At 35.8% G+C, this 23,067-nt stretch overlaps 1 protein-coding gene across 7 annotated transcripts in view; it reads left to right on the plus strand.

The window, feature by feature from the left end:
- Window positions 1-6,153, plus strand: part of KANK2 (KN motif and ankyrin repeat domains 2) — a 99,960-nt gene extending 93,807 nt beyond the window's left edge. For all 7 annotated transcript variants that reach the window (XM_056570476.1, XM_056570475.1, XM_056570482.1 and 4 more), the window contains 4 exons: window positions 1-78; window positions 1,966-2,058; window positions 4,564-5,047; window positions 5,158-6,153. The exon at window positions 1-78 is cut by the window's left edge and continues 123 nt beyond it. In XM_056570476.1, coding sequence (XP_056426451.1) covers window positions 1-78; window positions 1,966-2,058; window positions 4,564-4,620 — 228 coding nt within the window. In that variant the 3' untranslated portion in view covers window positions 4,621-5,047; window positions 5,158-6,153. The remainder of the gene's footprint in view (window positions 79-1,965; window positions 2,059-4,563; window positions 5,048-5,157) is intronic.
- Window positions 6,154-23,067: the final 16,914 nt, after the last annotated feature.

Raw genomic sequence — 23,067 nt, forward strand, 5'->3', positions numbered from 1 at the left:
GCCTGCGAACACGGACACGTGGATATCGTCAGCCTCCTACTGGCCGTGCCTTCCTGCGACATGGCGCTCACCGATAATGTAAGTCATTTCAACGTTTTTTAAAGGGGTACTCTGGTGGAAAACTTTTTTTTTTTTATCAACTGGTGCCAGAAAGTTAAACAGATTTGTAAATTACTTCTATTAAAAATCTTAATCCTTCCAGTACTTGTTAGCTGCTGAATACTACAGAGGAAATTCTTTTCTTTTTGGAACACAGAGCTGTCTGCTGACATCACGAGCACAGTGCTCTCTGCTGACATCTCTGTCCATTTTAGGAACTGTCCAGAGTTTGCTATGGGGATTTTCTCCTACTCTGGACAGTTCTTAAAATGGACAGAGATGTCAGCAGAGAGCACTGTGGTCATGATGTCAGCAGAGAGCTCTGTGTTCCAAAAAGAAAAGGATTTCCTCTGTAGTATTCAGCAGCTAATAAGTACTGGAAGGATTAAGATTTTTTAATAGAAGTAATTTACAAATCTGTTTAACTTTCTGGCACCAGTTGATTAAAAAAAAAAGTTTTCCACAGGAGTACCCCTTTAAGTAATAATGTGAACCCTACTATTTTATCCCTTGATATGGATAAAGTATACTATACAGTGTGACCATGTAATATATATATATATATATATATATATATATATATATGTGTATATATACACACACACACATATATATTTTATATATATATTTATTATATGTGTGTGTATATATATATATATATATATATATATACATATATATACATATACATATTATATATATATATATATATATATATATATATATACACACACACATATACATATATATATATATATATATATATATATACACACACACATATATAATATACACACATATATATATATATATATATATATATATATACATATATATATATATATATATATATATGTATATATATTAGAAGGTCACACTATGGGGGCATTAGACAGCTTTCCAAAGAGGTTCTGCAGCATTTTGTGCCGGCTTTGTTCTTGTTACTGATTGACTCTCATGAAGCTTCTGCATCGCCTCATAAAGAAGTTCTGCAGCAGCTCTAGCATTCCGCAGTATAATATACCTCCCTAAAACACATAGCTTGGATCTATTCCACCTGGGGCAGAGATTAGGGTTATTGCTCTAATCCAGTGGTCTTCAACCTGCGGACCTCCAGATGTTGCAAAACTACAACTCCCAGCATGCCCGGACAGCCGTTGGCTGTCCGGGCATGCTGGGAGTTGTAGTTTTGCAACATCTGGAGGTCCGCAGGTTGAAGACCACTGCTCTAGTCTTTTATCTAAATACCCCGGTTGATGTAGTGTCCCTTGTTGACATCCCCCTTAGCACCCAACACTGAGGGCACATGCTTTGCTAGCCACAATCACCTAGCTACACCCACGTGCCACCCAGCTGCTGCAGAACTTCTTTACATATTTGCATCCCTCATTCCTTTTTATAAAGAGGTTCTGAAGCAGCTGTTTTGTGTTTTATATAGTACAGTGCCCCGGGGTTGTCCGGCATCTGGTGAACACACAAGTTATTCCCAATCCACATCTTCGTCCCTCCATTCATTTCAAAGGGAGCGCCAAATGCTGTACTATTTTTGGCGCTCCTATAGAAATTGACGGAGTGCGTGCCATGCTCTCTGAGAGCCAGGGCCCTGTTCTGGAGATGGGGGGGGAGTTACTGACCACTGGGCTCAGACATGGATCCCCAGGGATAAGTTGTATTCCACTGGACAACCCCTTTAAATTTGGTAGGCTTGATTCTGCTCCCAAGTTGGTAGTCGTACAGGTGGGGCTCAATGGACGGGCCTCACTGGTTGGTTTGGATAGAGCAGAGTACATCCCGCACCCCTGTCATGTTAGGCAGGGGGTGTCTGTTCTGTGTAATGGTCTGATTATGATCTGTGCTCTTCATTAGGATGGGAGCACAGCTCTGTCTATTGCGCTGGAAGCTGGGCAGAATGACATAGCAATGCTTCTCTACGCCCACAACGCCAAGTCCTCCGCTGCGGTAAGTAACATCTCATGGGGTAACTATTTTTTATTATCATGTTTGGGCTCTTGTTCATTGCATTGGGTAACAGGTCTGCTCCTCCCACCACAGGGTGATACAGGAGGGAGGAGCTATGTGACATGGAGTCTGCTCCTCCCACCACAGGGTGATACAGGAGGGAGGAGCTATGTGACATGGAGTCTGCTCCTCCCACTGCAGGGGGATTTAGACAGGAGGGAGGAGAAATGTGACATGGAGTCTGCTCCTCCCACCACAGGGTGATATAGACAGGAGGGAGGAGCTATGTGATATGGAGTCTGCTCCTCCCACCACAGGGTGATATAGACAGGAGGGAGGAGCTATGTGATATGGAGTCTGCTCCTCCCACCACAGGGTGATATAGACAGGAGGGAGGAGCTATGTGATATGGAGTCTGCTCCTCCCACCACAGGGTGATATAGACAGGAGGGAGGAGCTATATGATATGGAGTCTGCTCCTCTCACCACAGGGTGATACAGGAGGGAGGAGCTATCTGACATGGAGTCTGTTCCTCCCACTGCAGGGGGATTTAGACAGGAGGGAGGAACTATGTGACATGGAGTCTGCTCCTCCCACCACAGGGTGATATAGACAGGAGGGAGGAGCTATGTGATATGGAGTCTGCTCCTCCCACCACAGGGTGATATAGACAGGAGGGAGGAGCTATGTGACATGGAGTCTGCTCCTCCCACCACAGGGTGATATAGACAGGAGGGAGGAGCTATGTGATATGGAGTCTGCTCCTCCCCCCACAGGGTGATATAGACAGGAGGGAGGAGCTATATGATATGGAGTCTGCTCCTCCCCCACAGGGTGATATAGACAGGAGGGAGGAGCTATGTGACATGGAGTCTGCTCCTCCCACCACAGGGTGATATAGACAGGAGGGAGGAGCTATGTGACGTGGAGTCTGCTCCTCCCACCACAGGGTGATATAGACAGGAGGGAGGAGCTATGTGACCTGGCATCTGTTCCTCCCACCACAGGGTGATATAGACAGGAGGGAGGAGCAATGTGACATGGAGTCTGCTCCTCCCACCACAGGGTGATATAGACAGGAGGGAGGAGCAATGTGACATGAAGTCTATTCCTCCCACCACAGGGTGATATAGACAGGAGGGAGGAGCTATGTGACATGGAGTCTGCTCCTCCCACCACAGGGTGACATAGACAGGAGGGAGGAGCTATGTGACATGGAGTCTGTTCCTCCCATCATACACACAGGAGGGAGGAGCTATGTGACATGGAGTCTGCTCCTCCCACCACAGGGTGACACAGGAGGGAGGAGCTATGTGACATGGAGTCTGCTCCTCCCACCACAGGGTGATATAGACAGGAGGGAGGAGCTATGTGATATAGTCTGCTCCTCCCACCACAGGGTGACAGACAGGAGGGAGGAGCTATGTGATATAGAGTCTGCTCCTTCCACCACAGGGTGACAGACAGGAGGGAGGAGCTATGTGACATGGAGTCTGCTCCTCCCACCACAGGGTGATATAGACAGGAGGGAGGAGCTATGTGATATAGAGTCTGCTCCTCCCACCACAGGGTGACATAGACAGGAGGGAGGAGCTATGTGACATGGAGTCTGCTCCTCCCACCACAGGGTGATATAGACAGGAGGGAGGAGCTATGTTACATGGAGTCTGCTCCTCCCACCACAGGGTGACATAGACAGGAGGGAGGAGCTATGTGACATGGAGTCTGCTCCTCCCACCACAGGGTGATATAGACAGGAGGGAGGAGCTATGTGACATGGAGTCTGCTCCTCCCCCCACAGGATGATATAGACAGGAGGGAGGAGCTATGTGACATGGAGTCTGCTCCTCCCACCACAGGGTGATATAGACAGGAGGGAGGAGCTATGTGACATGGAGTCTGCTCCTCCCACCACAGGGTGATATAGACAGGAGGGAGGAGTTATGTGACCTGGCGTCTGCTCCTCCCACCACAGGGTGATATAGACAGGAGGGAGGAGCTATGTGACATGGAGTCTGCTCCTCCCACCACAGGGTGATATAGACAGGAGGGAGGAGCTATGTGACATGGAGTCTGCTCCTCCCACCACAGGGTGACATAGACAGGAGGAGGAGCTATGTGACATGGAGTCTGCTCCTCCCACCACAGGGTGATATAGACAGGAGGGAGGAGCTATGTGACATGGAGTCTGCTCCTCCCACCACAGGGTGATATAGACAGGAGGGAGGAGCTATGTGACATGGAGTCTGCTCCTCCCACCACAGGGTGATATAGACAGGAGGGAGGAGCTATGTGACATGGAGTCTGCTCCTCCCACCACAGGGTGATATAGACAGGAGGGAGGAGCTATGTTACATGGAGTCTGCTCCTCCCACCACAGGGTGATATAGACAGGAGGGAGGAGCTATGTGACATGGAGTCTGCTCCTCCCATTATACACACAAGAGGGTGTGACTGGATATGTAACTTGCATGTAATGGTAACACTCCTGTTTTGTTTTTTAGGGAAGGGAGAAAAACCTAAAGACCCAGAGTACAAGCCCAAGTGATGAATCCCAGTAGAAGGAGGATTTTGGGTTACGATTCTCCACCCTGGTGCTATTTCTCAAGAGCTTGGGTGGATGGTCGCCTCTGCATGCCGTCCAGAGCCACATGGCTTCTCCTGAAAACACAGCACTGCAAAAACCACTATTCATCCTGCTTCAGCACCATGGAGAGAGGAACGCTGGAGGCCTGAGGGACAACGGGTGGGTGGATGGGTTACCAGCCAGTGCAGGGGGGACAGGAGGTGGAGGGTTACTAAGGGTTAAGAATGAGAGGAAAGCAGAACCCAAGATGGAAGAGAAAAGAAGATCATAGTGTAAAATGATGACGTAGCGATGGAAGAGATAAAGAGATCTTTTTAAAATCTCTGCTTGCTGTCAAAAAAACAAAAACATTCTTGTCCATTAAAAACTTATATTGATCTAATACTTTTCACAGTCTAGTGGTCTCCAAAGTGCGGACCTCCAGCTGTTGCAAAACAACAACTCCCAGCATGCCCGGACAGCCGCTGGCTGTCCGGGCATGCTGGGAGTTGTAGTTTTGCAACAGCTGGAGGTCCGCACTTTGCAGACCACCGGTGTAGAAAAAAAACACATATCCAGCACACATGTCTCTCCTGTACTTTTTCTTAGTTTGCTACAGTGTATCAGTGATGATAAAATGTATATTTAGATATTTAGAAATTAGTAGAGATTATTTTGGGGCCCCTTTCTATAGGCTAACCAAGCCTGGACCCGTATCTCTGTTATACACAGCGTAGCAATCCTCAGCTGTGCAAAGTCACAGGATCTAAGCAAGAATGTTTCTATTCACTGACAGCAAGCAGAGGAACAGAAGCACAAAATATATTCAGAGGTTTTACAACTTATAATCAATTAAGCTAAATAACTACTACCATCCCTGTACCCCTGAGATTTTACCCCTAATTGCAAGGGGCTCTCTTCTACCTTTGGGTGGTCCTACACCAACTGAATCAGGCTGTCAGCTGTCAACCATGCCCCCTGTCATTGTCTTAGGGATCTCTGCAGATGTTGCTGATCACAATTGAGTCCTCAGTTTTAGACTGAAATTTTGACAGATGGCCCCATTTACTTATAGGGAGTAGAGAATCCCATTGGTCTCCAGGCGGCTTAAAGGAGAATAATTTGCATGAGGGTGCCAAGGAGATCAATGGTATGTGCATAGTAAGAAGGAAGAACATGGATGAAGAATAAGGAGGAGGAACAGGGGTGAAGAATAAGGAGGAGGAACAGGGGTTAAGAATAAGGAGGAACATGGGTGAAGAATAAGGAGGAGGAAAAGGGGTGAAGAATAAGGAGGAGGAAAAGGGGTGAAGAATAAGGAGGAGGAAAAGGGGTGAAGAATAAGAAAAAGAACATGGGTAGAGAACTGGAGGGAGGGACATGGGTAAAGAAGAAAGGGGAACATGGGTGTAGGCGGAGGAGGAACACGGTTGAAGGAAGAGGAGGAATATGGGTAAAGGAGGAGGGGGACCATGGGTGAAGAAGAAAGAGGAACATGGCTGAAGAAGAAAGAGGAACATGGGTGAAGGAGGAGGGGGAACATGGTTGAATAATAGGAAGGAGAACATGGGTAAAGAATTAGAAGGGGGAACATGAGTGAAGAAGAAAGAGGAACATGGGTGAAGGAGGAGGAGGAACATGGTTAAAGGAAGAGGAGGAACATGGGTAAAGGAGGAGGAGGAGCATGGGGGAAGGAGGAGGAGGAACATGGGGGAAGGAGGAGGAGGAACATGGGGGAATAATAGGAAGGAGAACATGGGTAAAGAATTAGAAGGAGGAACAGGAACAGGGGTGAAAAAGGAGGAGGAACATGGGTGAATAAGATGGAAGAACATGGGTGAATAATAGGAAAGAAAACATGGGTGAAGAAGGAGGAGAAACATGAGTGAAGAATGAGGAGGAGAAACATGAGTGAAGAATGAGGAGGAACATGGGGGAAGAAGGAGGAAGAACATGGAGGAAGAAGAAGGAACATGGGGGAAGAAGGAGGAGGAACATGGGGGAAGAAGGAGGAGGAGGAACATGAGTGAAGAAGAAAGAGGAACATGGGGGAAGGAGGAGGAGGAAGAACATGGTTGAAGAAGGAGAAGGAACATGGGTGAATAATAGGAAGGAGAACATGGGTAAAGAATTAGAAGGAGGAACATGGGTGAAAAAGGAGGAGGAACATGGGTGAATAAGAAGGAAGAACATGGGTGAATAAGAAGGAAGAACATGGGTGAATAAAAGGAAAGAAAACATGGGTGAAGAAGGAGGAGGAACATGAGTGAAGAAGGAGCAGGAGGAGAAACATGAGTGAAGAATGAGGAGGAACATTGGTGGAGGAAGAGGAGGAACATGGGGGAAGAAGGAGGAACATGGCGAAAGAAGGAGGAGGAACATGGGGGAAGAAGGAGGAACGAGCGGGAAGAAGGAGGAGGAACATGGGGGAAGAAGGAGGAACATGGCGAAAGAAGGAGGAGGAACATGGGGGAAGAAGGAGGAACGTGCGGGAAGAAGGAGGAGGAACATGGGGGAAGAAGGAGGAGGGACATGGTTGAAGAAAAAAGAGGAACATGGGTGAAGGAGGAGGAGGAACATGGGTGAAGAATAGGAAGGATTACATGGGTGTAGAAGCAGGAGAACATGATTGAAGGAGGAGGAGGAACATGGGTGAATAAAATGAAGAAGAACATGGGTGAAGAAATAGGGTGCATGCACACCACGTTTTTGCAATACAGTTCCTGTATCAGGTTTTTGATGAAAAACTGATTCCTCAAAACCTGACTAAACTGTATCAAAAAGTGTGTACAAATTTTAACCCATATACAGTTGAAAATCGTATACGGTTTGAAAAATGATGTCCAGTTGCATGCGTTTTTTAAGAAAAAAACGTATACGTTTTTAACTTTTCACTCCATTTTGAATAATGTTTCACTTGTTTAATTGAAATTCCAAGAAAAAAAACTGTGCAAAGTCAAAAACCGTATAGTAAAAACCTGATGGAACCGTACGCACATACAGTTCTGCACGGTTCCCATTGACTCCCATGTTTAAAAAAAAACGTATATGGTTTAATACAGTTTTTCACCCGGACATAAAAACCGTGGTAGACTACAGTTTTGGGTACGGGTAAAAAAAAACTGGACAAAACCTTACAGGATGCAAAACGGACTAAACCGGATGATGCGCTTGACATACGGTCTACAATGTTAAGTCAATGCATACGGTTTTCTATACAGTTCCGTATGGTTTTTAACTCGAAACCGTATAAGGGAACTGTATAGCAAAAACGTGGTGTGCGTGCACCCTTAGAAGGAGAAACATGGGTAAAAAAGGAGGAAGAACATGGGTAAAGGAGGAAAAGGAACATGGGTAAAGAACAAGGAGGAGAACATGGGTAAAGGAGGAAGAACATGGGAAAAGGAGGAAAAGGAACATGGGTAAAGAACAAGGAGAGAACATGGGTAAAGAACAAGGAGGAGAACATGGGTAAAGGAGGAAGAACATGGGTAAAGTACAAGGAGGAGAACATGGGTAAAGGAGGAAGAACATGGATAAAGAACAAGGAGGAGGAACATGGGTAAAGAACAAGGAGGAGAACATGGGTAAAGGAGGAAGAACATGGGTAAAGAACAAGGAGGAGAACATGGGTAAAGGAGGAAGAACATGGATAAAGAACAAGGAGGAGGAACATGGGTAAAGGAGGAAGAACATAGGTAAAGAACAAGGAGGAGGAACATGGGTAAAGAACAAGGAGGAGAATATGGGTAAAGGAGGAAGAACATGGGTAAAGAACAAGGAGGAGAACATGGGTAAAGGAGGAAGAACATGGGTAAAGAACAAGGAGGAGAACATGGGTAAAGCAGGAAGAACATGGATAAAGAACAAGGAGGAGGAACATGGGTAAAGAACAAGGAGGCGAACATGGGTAAAGGAGGAAGAACATGGGTAAAGAACAAGGAGGAGAACATGGGTAAAGGAGGAAGAACATGGGTAAAGAACAAGGAGGAGAACATGGGTAAAGGAGGAAGAACATGGATAAAGAACAAGGAGGAGGAACATGGGTAAAGGAGGAAGAACATGGGTAAAGAACAAGGAGGAGGAACATGGGTAAAGAACAAGGAGGAGAATATGGGTAAAGGAGGAAGAACATGGGTAAAGAACAAGGAGGAGAACATGGGTAAAGGAGGAAGAACATGAGTAAAGAACAAGGAGGAGAACATGGGTAAAGGAGGAAGAACATGGGTAAAGAACAAGGAGGAGGAACATGGGTAAAGGAGGAAGAACATGGGTAAAGAACAAGGAGGAGAACATGGGTGAAAAATCAGAAGGAGGAACATGTGTGCAGAATAAGGAGGAAAATGGGTGCAGTACACCTCTGTAAAAACTGAGTTCTCCTTTTAATTTTGACCGGATAGTGAAGGAAGAAAAACGGGAGAGACTATAAACCTATATAAGTCCCTTTCCATATAAGAGATGATGACATAAGGTGATGTGTAGAGAGGTAAATGTATGTACGTTCAGCCATGTGGTAGGACTATGACCGTGAAGGACAATCGCTCTCACGTACCAAAACTAGTACAGATAAAGATTGAGCTGACAATTCGGCATTGATCTGATTGGTGGCCTGTGGGGGGGGGGGGGGGGGTATCTGCTTCACTTTGCTCTAGTTCTAGTCCATGATGAGGCCCAATGAGGTCGGGGAACCCTCTCTCAGGCGCTTCGATGCACCTGCCATCTAAGCTCCCTCCATACGTTTCAGCAATAATATTTTTGATATCGGTTGTACTAGAGGCACTGCTATATATATATAAATATTTTTGTTATCCATACTTATATGTGAGACGGTCAACTACCTGTATTGTATGAAGGTTATCACTATATAAATATATGTATATAAATAAATGGCTATAAATCCAACTCACGTCTCCCTGTGTACTGGGTCCAACTCTAGTCTCTAAGCCAGTGTTTCTCAATCAGGGTGCCTCCAGCTGTTTCAAAACTACAACTCCCAGCATGCCCGGACAGCCAAAGGCTGTCCGGGCATGCTGGGAGTTGTAGTTTTGCAACAGCTGGAGGCACCCTGGTTGAGAAACAATGCCCTTAGCCATGAAACTCCATCCTCTGGGTCATGCTCTACTCTTTGGGTCATGCTTTGCCTTCTAAAATCAACAAAATTCAAGTTTTCACCAACATTCTGCACTCAGTACTCCATAAAGAAAGTAAAAACAGACATTTTGCATGGACATAAGTATTCAGACCCTTTGCTTTTTCTATTGATCGTCTCTGAGATGATACTAAGGCTCCTACACCTTGGTTGGAGTTACCTGTAGTAAATTTGGACATGATTGGGGAAGACACAGCCCTGTCTTTATACTGACCCAGGGCCGGCTCTGCCTATTGGTCAAAATAGGCAGCCGCCTAGAGCGTACTCTTGATGGGGGAGCCACTCGGCCCACAGCAATAAAGTAAGCCAATCTGAGGCACCCGCCCATCCAGAAAAACCCTGTCACCTCAGTAGTTAGGTCATTACATGAGGAGGAGGTTTGTTACAGTGTGTCACCCCAGTAGTAATCTAATTACATGAGGAGGGGGTTTGTTACAGTGTGTCACCCCAGTAGTAAGGAGATTACATGAGGAGGAGTTTTGTTAGTGTGTCACCCCAGTAGTAAGGAGATCACATGAGGAGGAGGTTTGTTACAGTGTGTCACCTCAGTAGTTAGGTGATTACATGAGGAGGAGGTTTGTTACAGTGTGTCATTCCAGTAGTAAGGTGATTACATGGGGAGGAGGTTTGTTACAGTGTGTCAGCCCAGTAGTAAGGAGATTACATGAGGAGGAGGTTTGTTACAGTGTGTCACCCCAGTAGTAAGGTAATTACATGAGGAGGAGGTTTGTTACAGTGTGTCACCCCAGTAGTAAGGAGATTACATGAGGAGGAGTTTTGTTAGTGTGTCACCCCAGTAGTAAGGAGATCACATGAGGAGGAGGTTTGTTACAGTGTGTCACCTCAGTAGTTAGGTGATTACATGAGGAGGAGGTTTGTTACAGTGTGTCATTCCAGTAGTAAGGTGATTACATGGGGAGGAGGTTTGTTACAGTGTGTCAGCCCAGTAGTAAGGAGATTACATGAGGAGGAGGTTTGTTACAGTGTGTCACCCCAGTAGTAAGGTAATTACATGAGGAGGAGGTTTGTTACAGTGTGTCACCCCAGTAGTAAGGAGATTACATGAGGAGGGGGTTTGTTACAGTGTGTCACCTCAGTAGTAAGGAGATTACATGAGGAGGGGGTTTGTTACAGTGTGCCACCCCAGTAGTAAGGAGATTACATGAGGAGGAGGTTTGTTACAGTGTGTCACCCCAGTAGTAAGGAGATTACATGAGATGGGGTTTGTTACAGTGTGTCACCCCAGTAGTAAGGAGATTACATGAGGAGGAGGTTTGTTACAGTGTGTCACCCCAGTAGTTAGGTGATTACATGAGGAGGAGGTTTGTTACAGTGTGTCACCCCAGTAGTAAGGTGATTACATGAGGAGGAGGTTTGTTACAGTGTGTCACCCCAGTAGTAAGGTGATTACATGAGGAGGAGGTTTGTTACAGTGTGTCACCCCAGTAGTAAGGTGATTACATGAGGAGGGGGTTTGTTACAGTGTGTCACCCCAGTAATAAGGAGATTACATGAGGAGGAGGTTTGTTACAGTGTGTCACCCCAGTAGTAAGGTGATTACATGGAGAGGAGGTTTGTTACAGTGTGTCACCCCAGTAGTAAGGAGATTACATGAGGAGGAGGTTTGTTACAGTGGGTCACCCCAGTAGTAAGGAGATTATATGAGGAGGTTTGTTACAGTGTGTCACCCCAGTAGTAAGGTGATTACATGAGGAGGAGGTTTGTTACAGTGGGTCACCCCAGTAGTAAGGAGATTATATGAGGAGGTTTGTTACAGTGTGTCACCCCAGTAGTAAAGAGATTACATGAGGAGGAGGTTTGTTACAGTGTGTCACCCCAGTAGTAAGGAGATTACATGAGGAGGGGATTTATTACAGTGTGTCACCCCAGTAGTAAGGAGATTACATGAGGAAGAGGTTTGTTACAGTGTGTCACCCCAGTAGTAAGGAGATTACATGAGGAGGAGGTTTGTTACAGTGTGTCACCCCAGTAGTAAGGAGATTACATGAGGAGGAGGTTTGTTACAGTGTGTCACCCCAGTAGTAAGGAGATTACATGAGGAGGATGTTTGTTACAGCGTGTCACCCCAGTAGTAAGGAGATTACATGAGGAGGAGGTTTATTACAGTGTGTCACCCCAGTAGTAAGGAGATTACATGAGGAGGAGGTTTGTTACAGTGTGTCACCCCAGTAGTAGGGAGATTACATGAGGAGGAGGTTTGTTACAGTGTGTCACCTCAGTAGTAAGGTGGGGCGTATCAAAGGGCGAAGCCAATGGGTGGCAAAATGAGCTTTTGTCTAGGGTGGCAAAAATCCTTGCACCAGGCTTGTACTGACCTCTATTTTTGCCATCTAAAAAAGTAAATAAATAAAAATACTCACATAGCCCTGGTCCCACAATGGCAGAGCTGTTGTCTCTCTCTATCATGATCAGTCCTGCAGCCTATGATCCTCAGGCATAGGTTCCCTGGGCAGGCGCAATGACTTTATGTTCTTGTGCCACCTTGTGCTGGGATTCTGTCTTGACAGCGCATAGGCTGCAGGCCTGACGTGACTGCAGCCTATGTGACTGAATAAGCAGAGCAGGGAGTTGACAGCTTTCTGTTCTTTCATTGCATCCAAGTGCATCTGGAGGACGCAGATACACCTGAAAGTGAGATCTACAGCAGCAGGCCAAAACTCCAGTGATGCCCCTGGTGTCCAAAAAACGGTGCATGTCGCAGTGTCTCCATAACAGCGTTCGCCACTGTGTCCATTAAACAGTCCAGGCTTTGGTGTCCAAATACCATTGCTAGCTTCAGTGGCCCCATAACAGCGCCACCCACAGTTAACCTGGATTGTTGGACTTATTACTGCAATAACAGCCCCAGCTAGTCACAGTGCCACAAAAACAATGCCCTCATTAAAGTAAGATCCTATCCGTATACAATATGTCTACCCTGCCTTGACTTGACGTCCCGTTCGGTGTGTGAAGTCAGCGCTAGCTGTCAGTGAGGACAGTGTGACTAGTCGCTACTACAGGCCCTGTTGGGGAGCATTTTACACAGGGGCACAACTAAATAGGGCAGTGTTTCCCAACCAGAGTGCCTCCAGCTGTTGCGAAACTACAACTCCCAGCATGCCCGGACAGCCTTTGGCTGTCCGGGCATGCTGGGAGTTGTAGTTTTGCAACAGCTGGAGGCATCCTGGTTGAGAAACACTGACATTGGCACCATAGCAACATGCCTGCGGCTTACCAGCCAAAATCTGCTTTACAGGTTCTCTAGGTCACCAAATTAAACATTCAATATGTTGTTCTTTATGTTATTATAAGACACTTTGATATTTACTTGCTGTTAAAATTTTCAACCTTTATATGTTTTTAATGTGATTGAAAAAAAGGGCCACTAGGTGGCTCTGTTCTGTTCCCTGCCACAAGTTAAACAGTTAATTTGGTCTCCAACCGGACTTGCAGAAGTCCAAACTCAGGAAGTGAATGCGGGACATGGGGAGTCACAGCCCTCGCTGGCTTCAGTAACGTCCCCACCCCGGCCGGGGAACGCCCACTTTTTCCTGCCGGGAGCTCACACAATGTAAGCAAGGGGAAAGGTATGATACACAGCTTTTAAATGCTCGGAATTTTTTTTTTAGGGCAGGAGGGGTGTTAGGAATAGTTAGTGAATATGATCCATGTTAGTTTAGAAAATATGGTTTGATGACAGGTACTCTTTAAATATGCACTGTCAGTGATTAATCCATCATGCTGCAATAACAAAAATCAACCACATGATGGCAGTGTGTAACTACATAATGTAAGGTTACACCGCATAGCAATACAATCATAATAATCACACCACGCTACAAAAGGATATCTATATACTGATAATAATCACACTGTATAATGATATCTATATATACTGATAATAATCACACTGTATAATGATATCTATATACTGATAATAATCACACTGTATAATGATATCTATATATACTGATAATAATCACACTGTATAATGATATCTATATATACTGATAATAATCACACTGTATAATGATATGTATATATACTGATAATAATCACACTGTATAATGATATCTATATATACTGATAATAATCACACTGTATAATGATATCTATATATACTGATAATAATCACACTGTATAATGATATCTATATACTGATAATAATCACACTGTATAATGATATCTATATACTGATAATAATCACACTGTATAATGATATCTATATATACTGATAATAATCACACTGTAAAATGATATCTATATACTGATAATAATCACACTGTATAATGATATCTATATACTGATAATAATCACACTGTATAATGATATCTATATATACTGATAATAATCACACTGTATAATGATATCTATATATACTGATAATAATCACACTGTATAATGATATCTATATATACTGATAATAATCACACTGTATAATGATATCTATATATACTGATAATAATCACACTGTATAATGATATCTATATATACTGATAATAATCACACTGTATAATGATATCTATATATACTGATAATAATCACACTGTATAATGATATCTATATATACTGATAATAATCACACTGTATAATGATATCTATATATACTGATAATAATCACACTGTATAATGATATCTATATATACTGATAATAATCACACTGTATAATGATATCTATATATACTGATAATAATCACACTGTATAATGATATCTATATACTGATAATAATCACACTGTATAATGATATCTATATATACTGATAATAATCACACTGTATAATGATATCTATATATACTGATAATAATCACACTGTATAATGATATCTATATATACTGATAATAATCACACTGTATAATGATATCTATATATACTGATAATAATCACACTGTATAATGATATCTATATACTGATAATAATCGCACTGTATAATGATATCTATATATACTGATAATAATCACACTGTATAATGATATCTATATATACTGATAATAATCACACTGTATAATGATATCTATATATACTGATAATAATCACACTGTATAATGATATCTATATATACTGATAATAATCACACTGTATAATGATATCTATATATACTGATAATAATCACACTGTATAATGATATCTATATATACTGATAATAATCACACTGTATAATGATATCTATATACTGATAATAATCACACTGTATAATGATATCTATATACTGATAATAATCACACTGTATAATGATATCTATATATACTGATAATAATCACACTGTATAATGATATCTATATATACTGATAATAATCACACTGTATAATGATATCTATATATACTGATAATAATCACACTGTATAATGATATCTATATATACTGATAATAATCACACTGTATAATGATATCTATATACTGATAATAATCACACTGTATAATGATATCTATATATACTGATAATAATCACACTGTATAATGATATCTATATATACTGATAATAATCACACTGTATAATGATATCTATATATACTGATAATAATCACACTGTATAATGATATCTATATACTGATAATAATCACACTGTATAATATCTATATACTGATAATAATCACACTGTATAATGATATCTATATATACTGATAATAATCACACTGTATAATGATATCTATATATACTGATAATAATCACACTGTATAATGATATCTATATATACTGATAATAATCACACTGTATAATGATATCTATATATACTGATAATAATCACACTGTATAATGATATCTATATATACTGATAATAATCACACTGTATAATGATATCTATATATACTGATAATAATCACACTGTATAATGATATCTATATATACTGATAATAATCACACTGTATAATGATATCTATATACTGATAATAATCACACTGTATAATGATATCTATATATACTGATAATAATCACACTGTATAATGATATCTATATATACTGATAATAATCACACTGTATAATGATATCTATATATACTGATAATAATCACACTGTATAATGATATCTATATATACTGATAATAATCACACTGTATAATGATATATATATATATATATACTGATAATAATCACACTGTATAATGATATCTATATATACTGATAATAATCACACTGTATAATGATATCTATATATACTGATAATAATCACACTGTATAATGATATCTATATATACTGATAATAATCACACTGTATAATGATATCTATATATACTGATAATAATCACACTGTATAATGATATCTATATATACTTATAATAATCACACTGTATAATGATATCTATATATACTTATAATAATCACACTGTATAATGATATCTATATATACTGATAATAATCACACTGTATAATGATATATATATACTTATAATAATCACACTGTATAATGATATCTATATATACTGATAATAATCACATTGTATAATGATATCTATGTATACTGATAATAATCACATTGTATAATGATATCTATATATACTGATAATAATCACACTGTATAATGATATCTATATATACTGATAATAATCACACTGTATAATGATATCTATATATACTGATAATAATTACACTGTATAATGATATCTATATATACTGATAATAATCACACTGTATAATGATATCTATATATACTGATAATAATCACACTGTATAATGATATCTATATATACTGATAATAATCACACTGTATAATGATATCTATATATACTGATAATAATCACACTGTATAATGATATCTATATATACTGATAATAATCACACTGTATAATATCTATATATACTGATAATAATCACACTGTATAATGATATCTATATATACTGATAATAATCACACTGTATAATGATATCTATATATACTGATAATAATCACACTGTATAATGATATCTATATATACTGATAATAATCACACTGTATAATGATATCTATATATACTGATAATAATCACACTGTATAATGATATCTATATATACTGATAATAATCACACTGTATAATGATATCTATATATACTGATAATAATCACACTGTATAATGATATCTATATATACTGATAATAATCACACTGTATAATGATATCTATATACTGATAATAATCACACTGTATAATGATATCTATATATACTGATAATAATCACACTGTATAATGATATCTATATATACTGATAATAATCACACTGTATAATGATATCCATATATACTGATAATAATCACACTGTATAATGATATCTATATACTGATAATAATCACACTGTATAATGATATCCATATATACTGATAATAATCACACTGTATAATGATATCTATATACACTGATAATAATCACACTGTATAATGATATCTATATATACTGATAATAATCACACTGTATAATGATATCTATATACTGATAATAATCACACTGTATAATGATATCTATATATACTGATAATAATCACACTGTATAATGATATCTATATATACTGATAATAATCACACTGTATAATGATATCTATATATACTGATAATAATCACACTGTATAATGATATCCATATATACTGATAATAATCACACTGTATAATGATATCTATATACACTGATAATAATCACACTGTATAATGATATCTATATATACTGATAATAATCACACTGTATAATGATATCTATATACTGATAATAATCACACTGTATAATGATATCTATATACTGATAATAATCACACTGTATAATGATATCTATATACTGATAATAATCACACTGTATAATGATATATATATATATACTGATAATAATCACACTGTATAATGATATCTATATACTGATAATAATCACACTGTATAATGATATCTATATACTGATAATAATCACACTGTATAATGATATCTATATATACTGATAATAATCACACTGTATAATGATATCTATATATACTGATAATAATCACAGTGTATAATGATATCTATATATACTGATAATAATCACACTGTATAATGATATCTATATATACTGATAATAATCACACTGTATAATGATATCTATATATACTGATAATAATCACACTGTGTAATGATATCTATATACTGATAATAATCACACTGTAGAATGATATCTATATATACTGATAATAATCACACTGTATAATGATATCTATATACTGATAATAATCACACTGTATAATGATATCTATATATACTGATAATAATCACACTGTATAATGATATCTATATATACTGATAATAATCACACTGTATAATAATATCTATATACTGATAATAATCACACTGTATAATGATATCTATATATACTGATAATAATCACACTGTATAATGATATCTATATACTGATAATAATCACACTGTATAATGATATCTATATATACTGATAATAATCACACTGTATAATGATATCTATATATACTGATAATAATCACACTGTATAATGATATCTATATACTGATAATAATCACACTGTATAATGATATCTATATATACTGATAATAATCACCCTGTATAATGATATCTATATACTGATAATAATCACACTGTATAATGATATCTATATACTGATAATAATCACACTGTATAATGATATCTATATATACTGATAATAATCACACTGTATAATGATATCTATATACTGATAATAATCACACTGTATAATGATATCTATATATACTGATAATAATCACACTGTATAATGATATCTATATATACTGATAATAATCACACTGTATAATGATATCTATATACTGATAATAATCACACTGTATAATGATATCTATATATACTGATAATAATCACACTGTATAATGATATCTATATATACTGATAATAATCACACCGTATAATGATATATATATATACTGATAATAATCACATTGTATAATGATATCTATATATACTGATAATAATCACACTGTATAATGATATCTATATATACTGATAATAATCACACTGTATAATGATATCTATATATACTGATAATAATCACACTGTATAATGATATCTATATATACTGATAATAATCACACTGTATAATGATATCTATATATACAGATAATAATCACACTGTATAATGATATCTATATATACAGATAATAATCACACCGTATAATGATATATATATATACTGATAATAATCACACTGTATAATGATATCTATATATACTGATAATAATCACACTGTATAATGATATCTATATATAATGATAATAATTACACTGTATAATGATATCTATATATACTGATAATAATCACACTGTATAATGATATCTATATATACTGATAATAATCACACTGTATAATGATATCTATATATACTGATAATAATCACACTGTATAATGATATCTATATATACTGATAATAATCACACCGTATAATGATATCTATATATACTGATAATAATCACACTGTATAATGATATCTATATACTGATAATAATCACACTGTATAATGATATATATATACTGATAATAATCACACTGTATAATGATATCTATATATACTGATAATAATCACACTGTATAATGATATCTATATATACTGATAATAATCACACTGTATAATGATATCTATATATACTGATAATAATCACACCGTATAATGATATCTATATACTGATAATAATCACACTGTATAATGATATCTATATATACTGATAATAATCACACCGTATAATGATATCTATATATACTGATAATAATCACACTGTATAATGATATCTATATATACTGATAATAATCACACTGTATAATGATATCTATATATACAGATAATAATCACACCGTATAATGATATATATATATACTGATAATAATCACACTGTGTAATGATATCTATATATACTGATAATAATCACACTGTATAATGATATCTATATATACTGATAATAATCACACTGTATAATGATATCTATATATACTGATAATAATCACACTGTATAATGATATCTATATATACTGATAATAATCACACTGTATAATGATATCTATATATACTGATAATAATCACACTGTATAATGATATCTATATATACACTGATAATAATCACACTGTATAATGATATCTATATATACTGATAATAATCACGCTGTAGAATGATATCTATATACTGATAATAATCACACTGTATAATGATATCTATATATACTGATAATAATCACACTGTATAATGATATCTATATATACTGATAATAATCACACCGTATAATGATATCTATATATACTGATAATAATCACACTGTATAATGATATCTATATATACTGATAATAATCACACTGTATAATGATATCTATATATACTGATAATAATCACACTGTATAATGATATCTATATATACTGATAATAATCACACTGTATAATGATATCTATATATACTGATAATAATCACACTGTATAATGATATCTATATATACTGATAATAATCACACTGTATAATGATATCTATATATACTGATAATAATCACACTGTATAATGATATCTATATATACTGATAATAATCACACTGTATAATGATATCTATATACTGATAATAATCACACTGTATAATGATATCTATATACTGATAATAATCACACTGTATAATGATATCTATATATACTGATAATAATCACACTGTATAATGATATCTATATATACTGATAATAATCACACTGTATAATGATATCTATATATACTGATAATAATCACACTGTATAATGATATCTATATATACTGATAATAATCACACTGTATAATGATATCTATATACTGATAATAATCACACTGTATAATGATATCTATATATACTGATAATAATCACATTGTATAATGATATCTATATATACTGATAATAATCACACTGTATAATGATATCTATATATACTGATAATAATCACACTGTATAATGATATCTATATACACTGATAATAATCACACTGTATAATGATATCTATATATACTGATAATAATCACACTGTATAATGATATCTATATATACTGATAATAATCACACTGTATAATGATATCTATATATACTGATAATAATCACACTGTATAATGATATCTATATATACTGATAATAATCACACTGTATAATGATATCTATATACTGATAATAATCACACTGTATAATGATATCTATATATACTGATAATAATCACACTGTATAGTGATATATATATATACTGATAATAATCACACTGTATAATGATATCTATATATACTGATAATAATCACACTGTATAATGATATCTATATATACTGATAATAATCACACTGTATAATGATATCTATATATACTGATAATAATCACACTGTATAATGATATCTATATATACTGATAATAATCACACTGTATAATGATATCTATATATACTGATAATAATCACACTGTATAATGATATCTATATATACTGATAATAATCACACTGTATAATGATATCTATATATACTGATAATAATCACATTGTATAATGATATCTATATATACTGATAATAATCACACTGTATAATGATATCTATATATACTGATAATAATCACACTGTATAATGATATCTATATATACTGATAATAATCACACTGTATAATGATATCTATATATACTGATAATAATCACACTGTATAATGATATCTATATATACTGATAATAATCACACTGTATAATGATATCTATATATACTGATAATAATCACACTGTATAATGATATCTATATACTGATAATAATCACACTGTATAATGATATCTATATATACTGATAATAATCACACTGTATAATGATATCTATATATACTGATAATAATCACACTGTATAATGATATCTATATATACTGATAATAATCACACTGTATAATGATATCTATATATACTGATAATAATCACACTGTATAATGATATCTATATATACTGATAATAATCACATTGTATAATGATATCTATATACTGATAATAATCACACTGTATAATGATATCTATATATACTGATAATAATCACATTGTATAATGATATCTATATACTGATAATAATCACACTGTATAGTGATATATATATATACTGATAATAATCACACTGTATAATGATATATATATATATACTGGTAATAATCACACTGTATAATGATATCTATATATACTGATAATAATCACACTGTATAATGATATCTATATATACTGATAATAATCACACTGTATAATGATATCTATATACTGATAATAATCACACTGTATAGTGATATCTATATATACTGATAATAATCACACTGTATAATGATATCTATATATACTGATAATAATCACACTGTATAATGATATCTATATATACTGATAATAATCACACTGTATAATGATATCTATATATACTGATAATAATCACACTGTATAATGATATCTATATATACTGATAATAATCACACTGTATAATGATATCTATATACTGATAATAATCACACTGTATAATGATATCTATATATACTGATAATAATCCCACTGTATAATGATATGTATATATACTGATAATAATCACACTGTATAATGATATCTATATATACTGATAATAATCACACTGTATAATGATATCTATATATACTGATAATAATCACACTGTATAATGATATCTATATATACTGATAATAATCACACTGTATAATGATATCTATATATACTGATAATAATCACCCTGTATAATGATATATATATATACTGATAATAATCACACTGTATAATGATATATATATATATACTGGTAATAATCACACTGTATAATGATATCTATATATACTGATAATAATCACACTGTATAATGATATCTATATATACTGATAATAATCACACTGTATAATGATATCTATATACTGATAATAATCACACTGTATAGTGATATCTATATATACTGATAATAATCACACTGTATAATGATATCTATATATACTGATAATAATCACACTGTATAATGATATCTATATATACTGATAATAATCACACTGTATAATGATATCTATATATACTGATAATAATCACACTGTATAATGATATCTATATATACTGATAATAATCACACTGTATAATGATATCTATATACTGATAATAATCACACTGTATAATGATATCTATATATACTGATAATAATCCCACTGTATAATGATATGTATATATACTGATAATAATCACACTGTATAATGATATCTATATATACTGATAATAATCACACTGTATAATGATATCTATATACTGATAATAATCACACTGTATAATGATATCTATATATACTGATAATAATCACACTGTATAATGATATCTATATATACTGATAATAATCACACTGTATA

The sequence above is a fragment of the Hyla sarda genome, chromosome 4 (assembly GCF_029499605.1).
Source record: "Hyla sarda isolate aHylSar1 chromosome 4, aHylSar1.hap1, whole genome shotgun sequence".
Classification (NCBI taxonomy): domain Eukaryota; kingdom Metazoa; phylum Chordata; class Amphibia; order Anura; family Hylidae; genus Hyla; species Hyla sarda.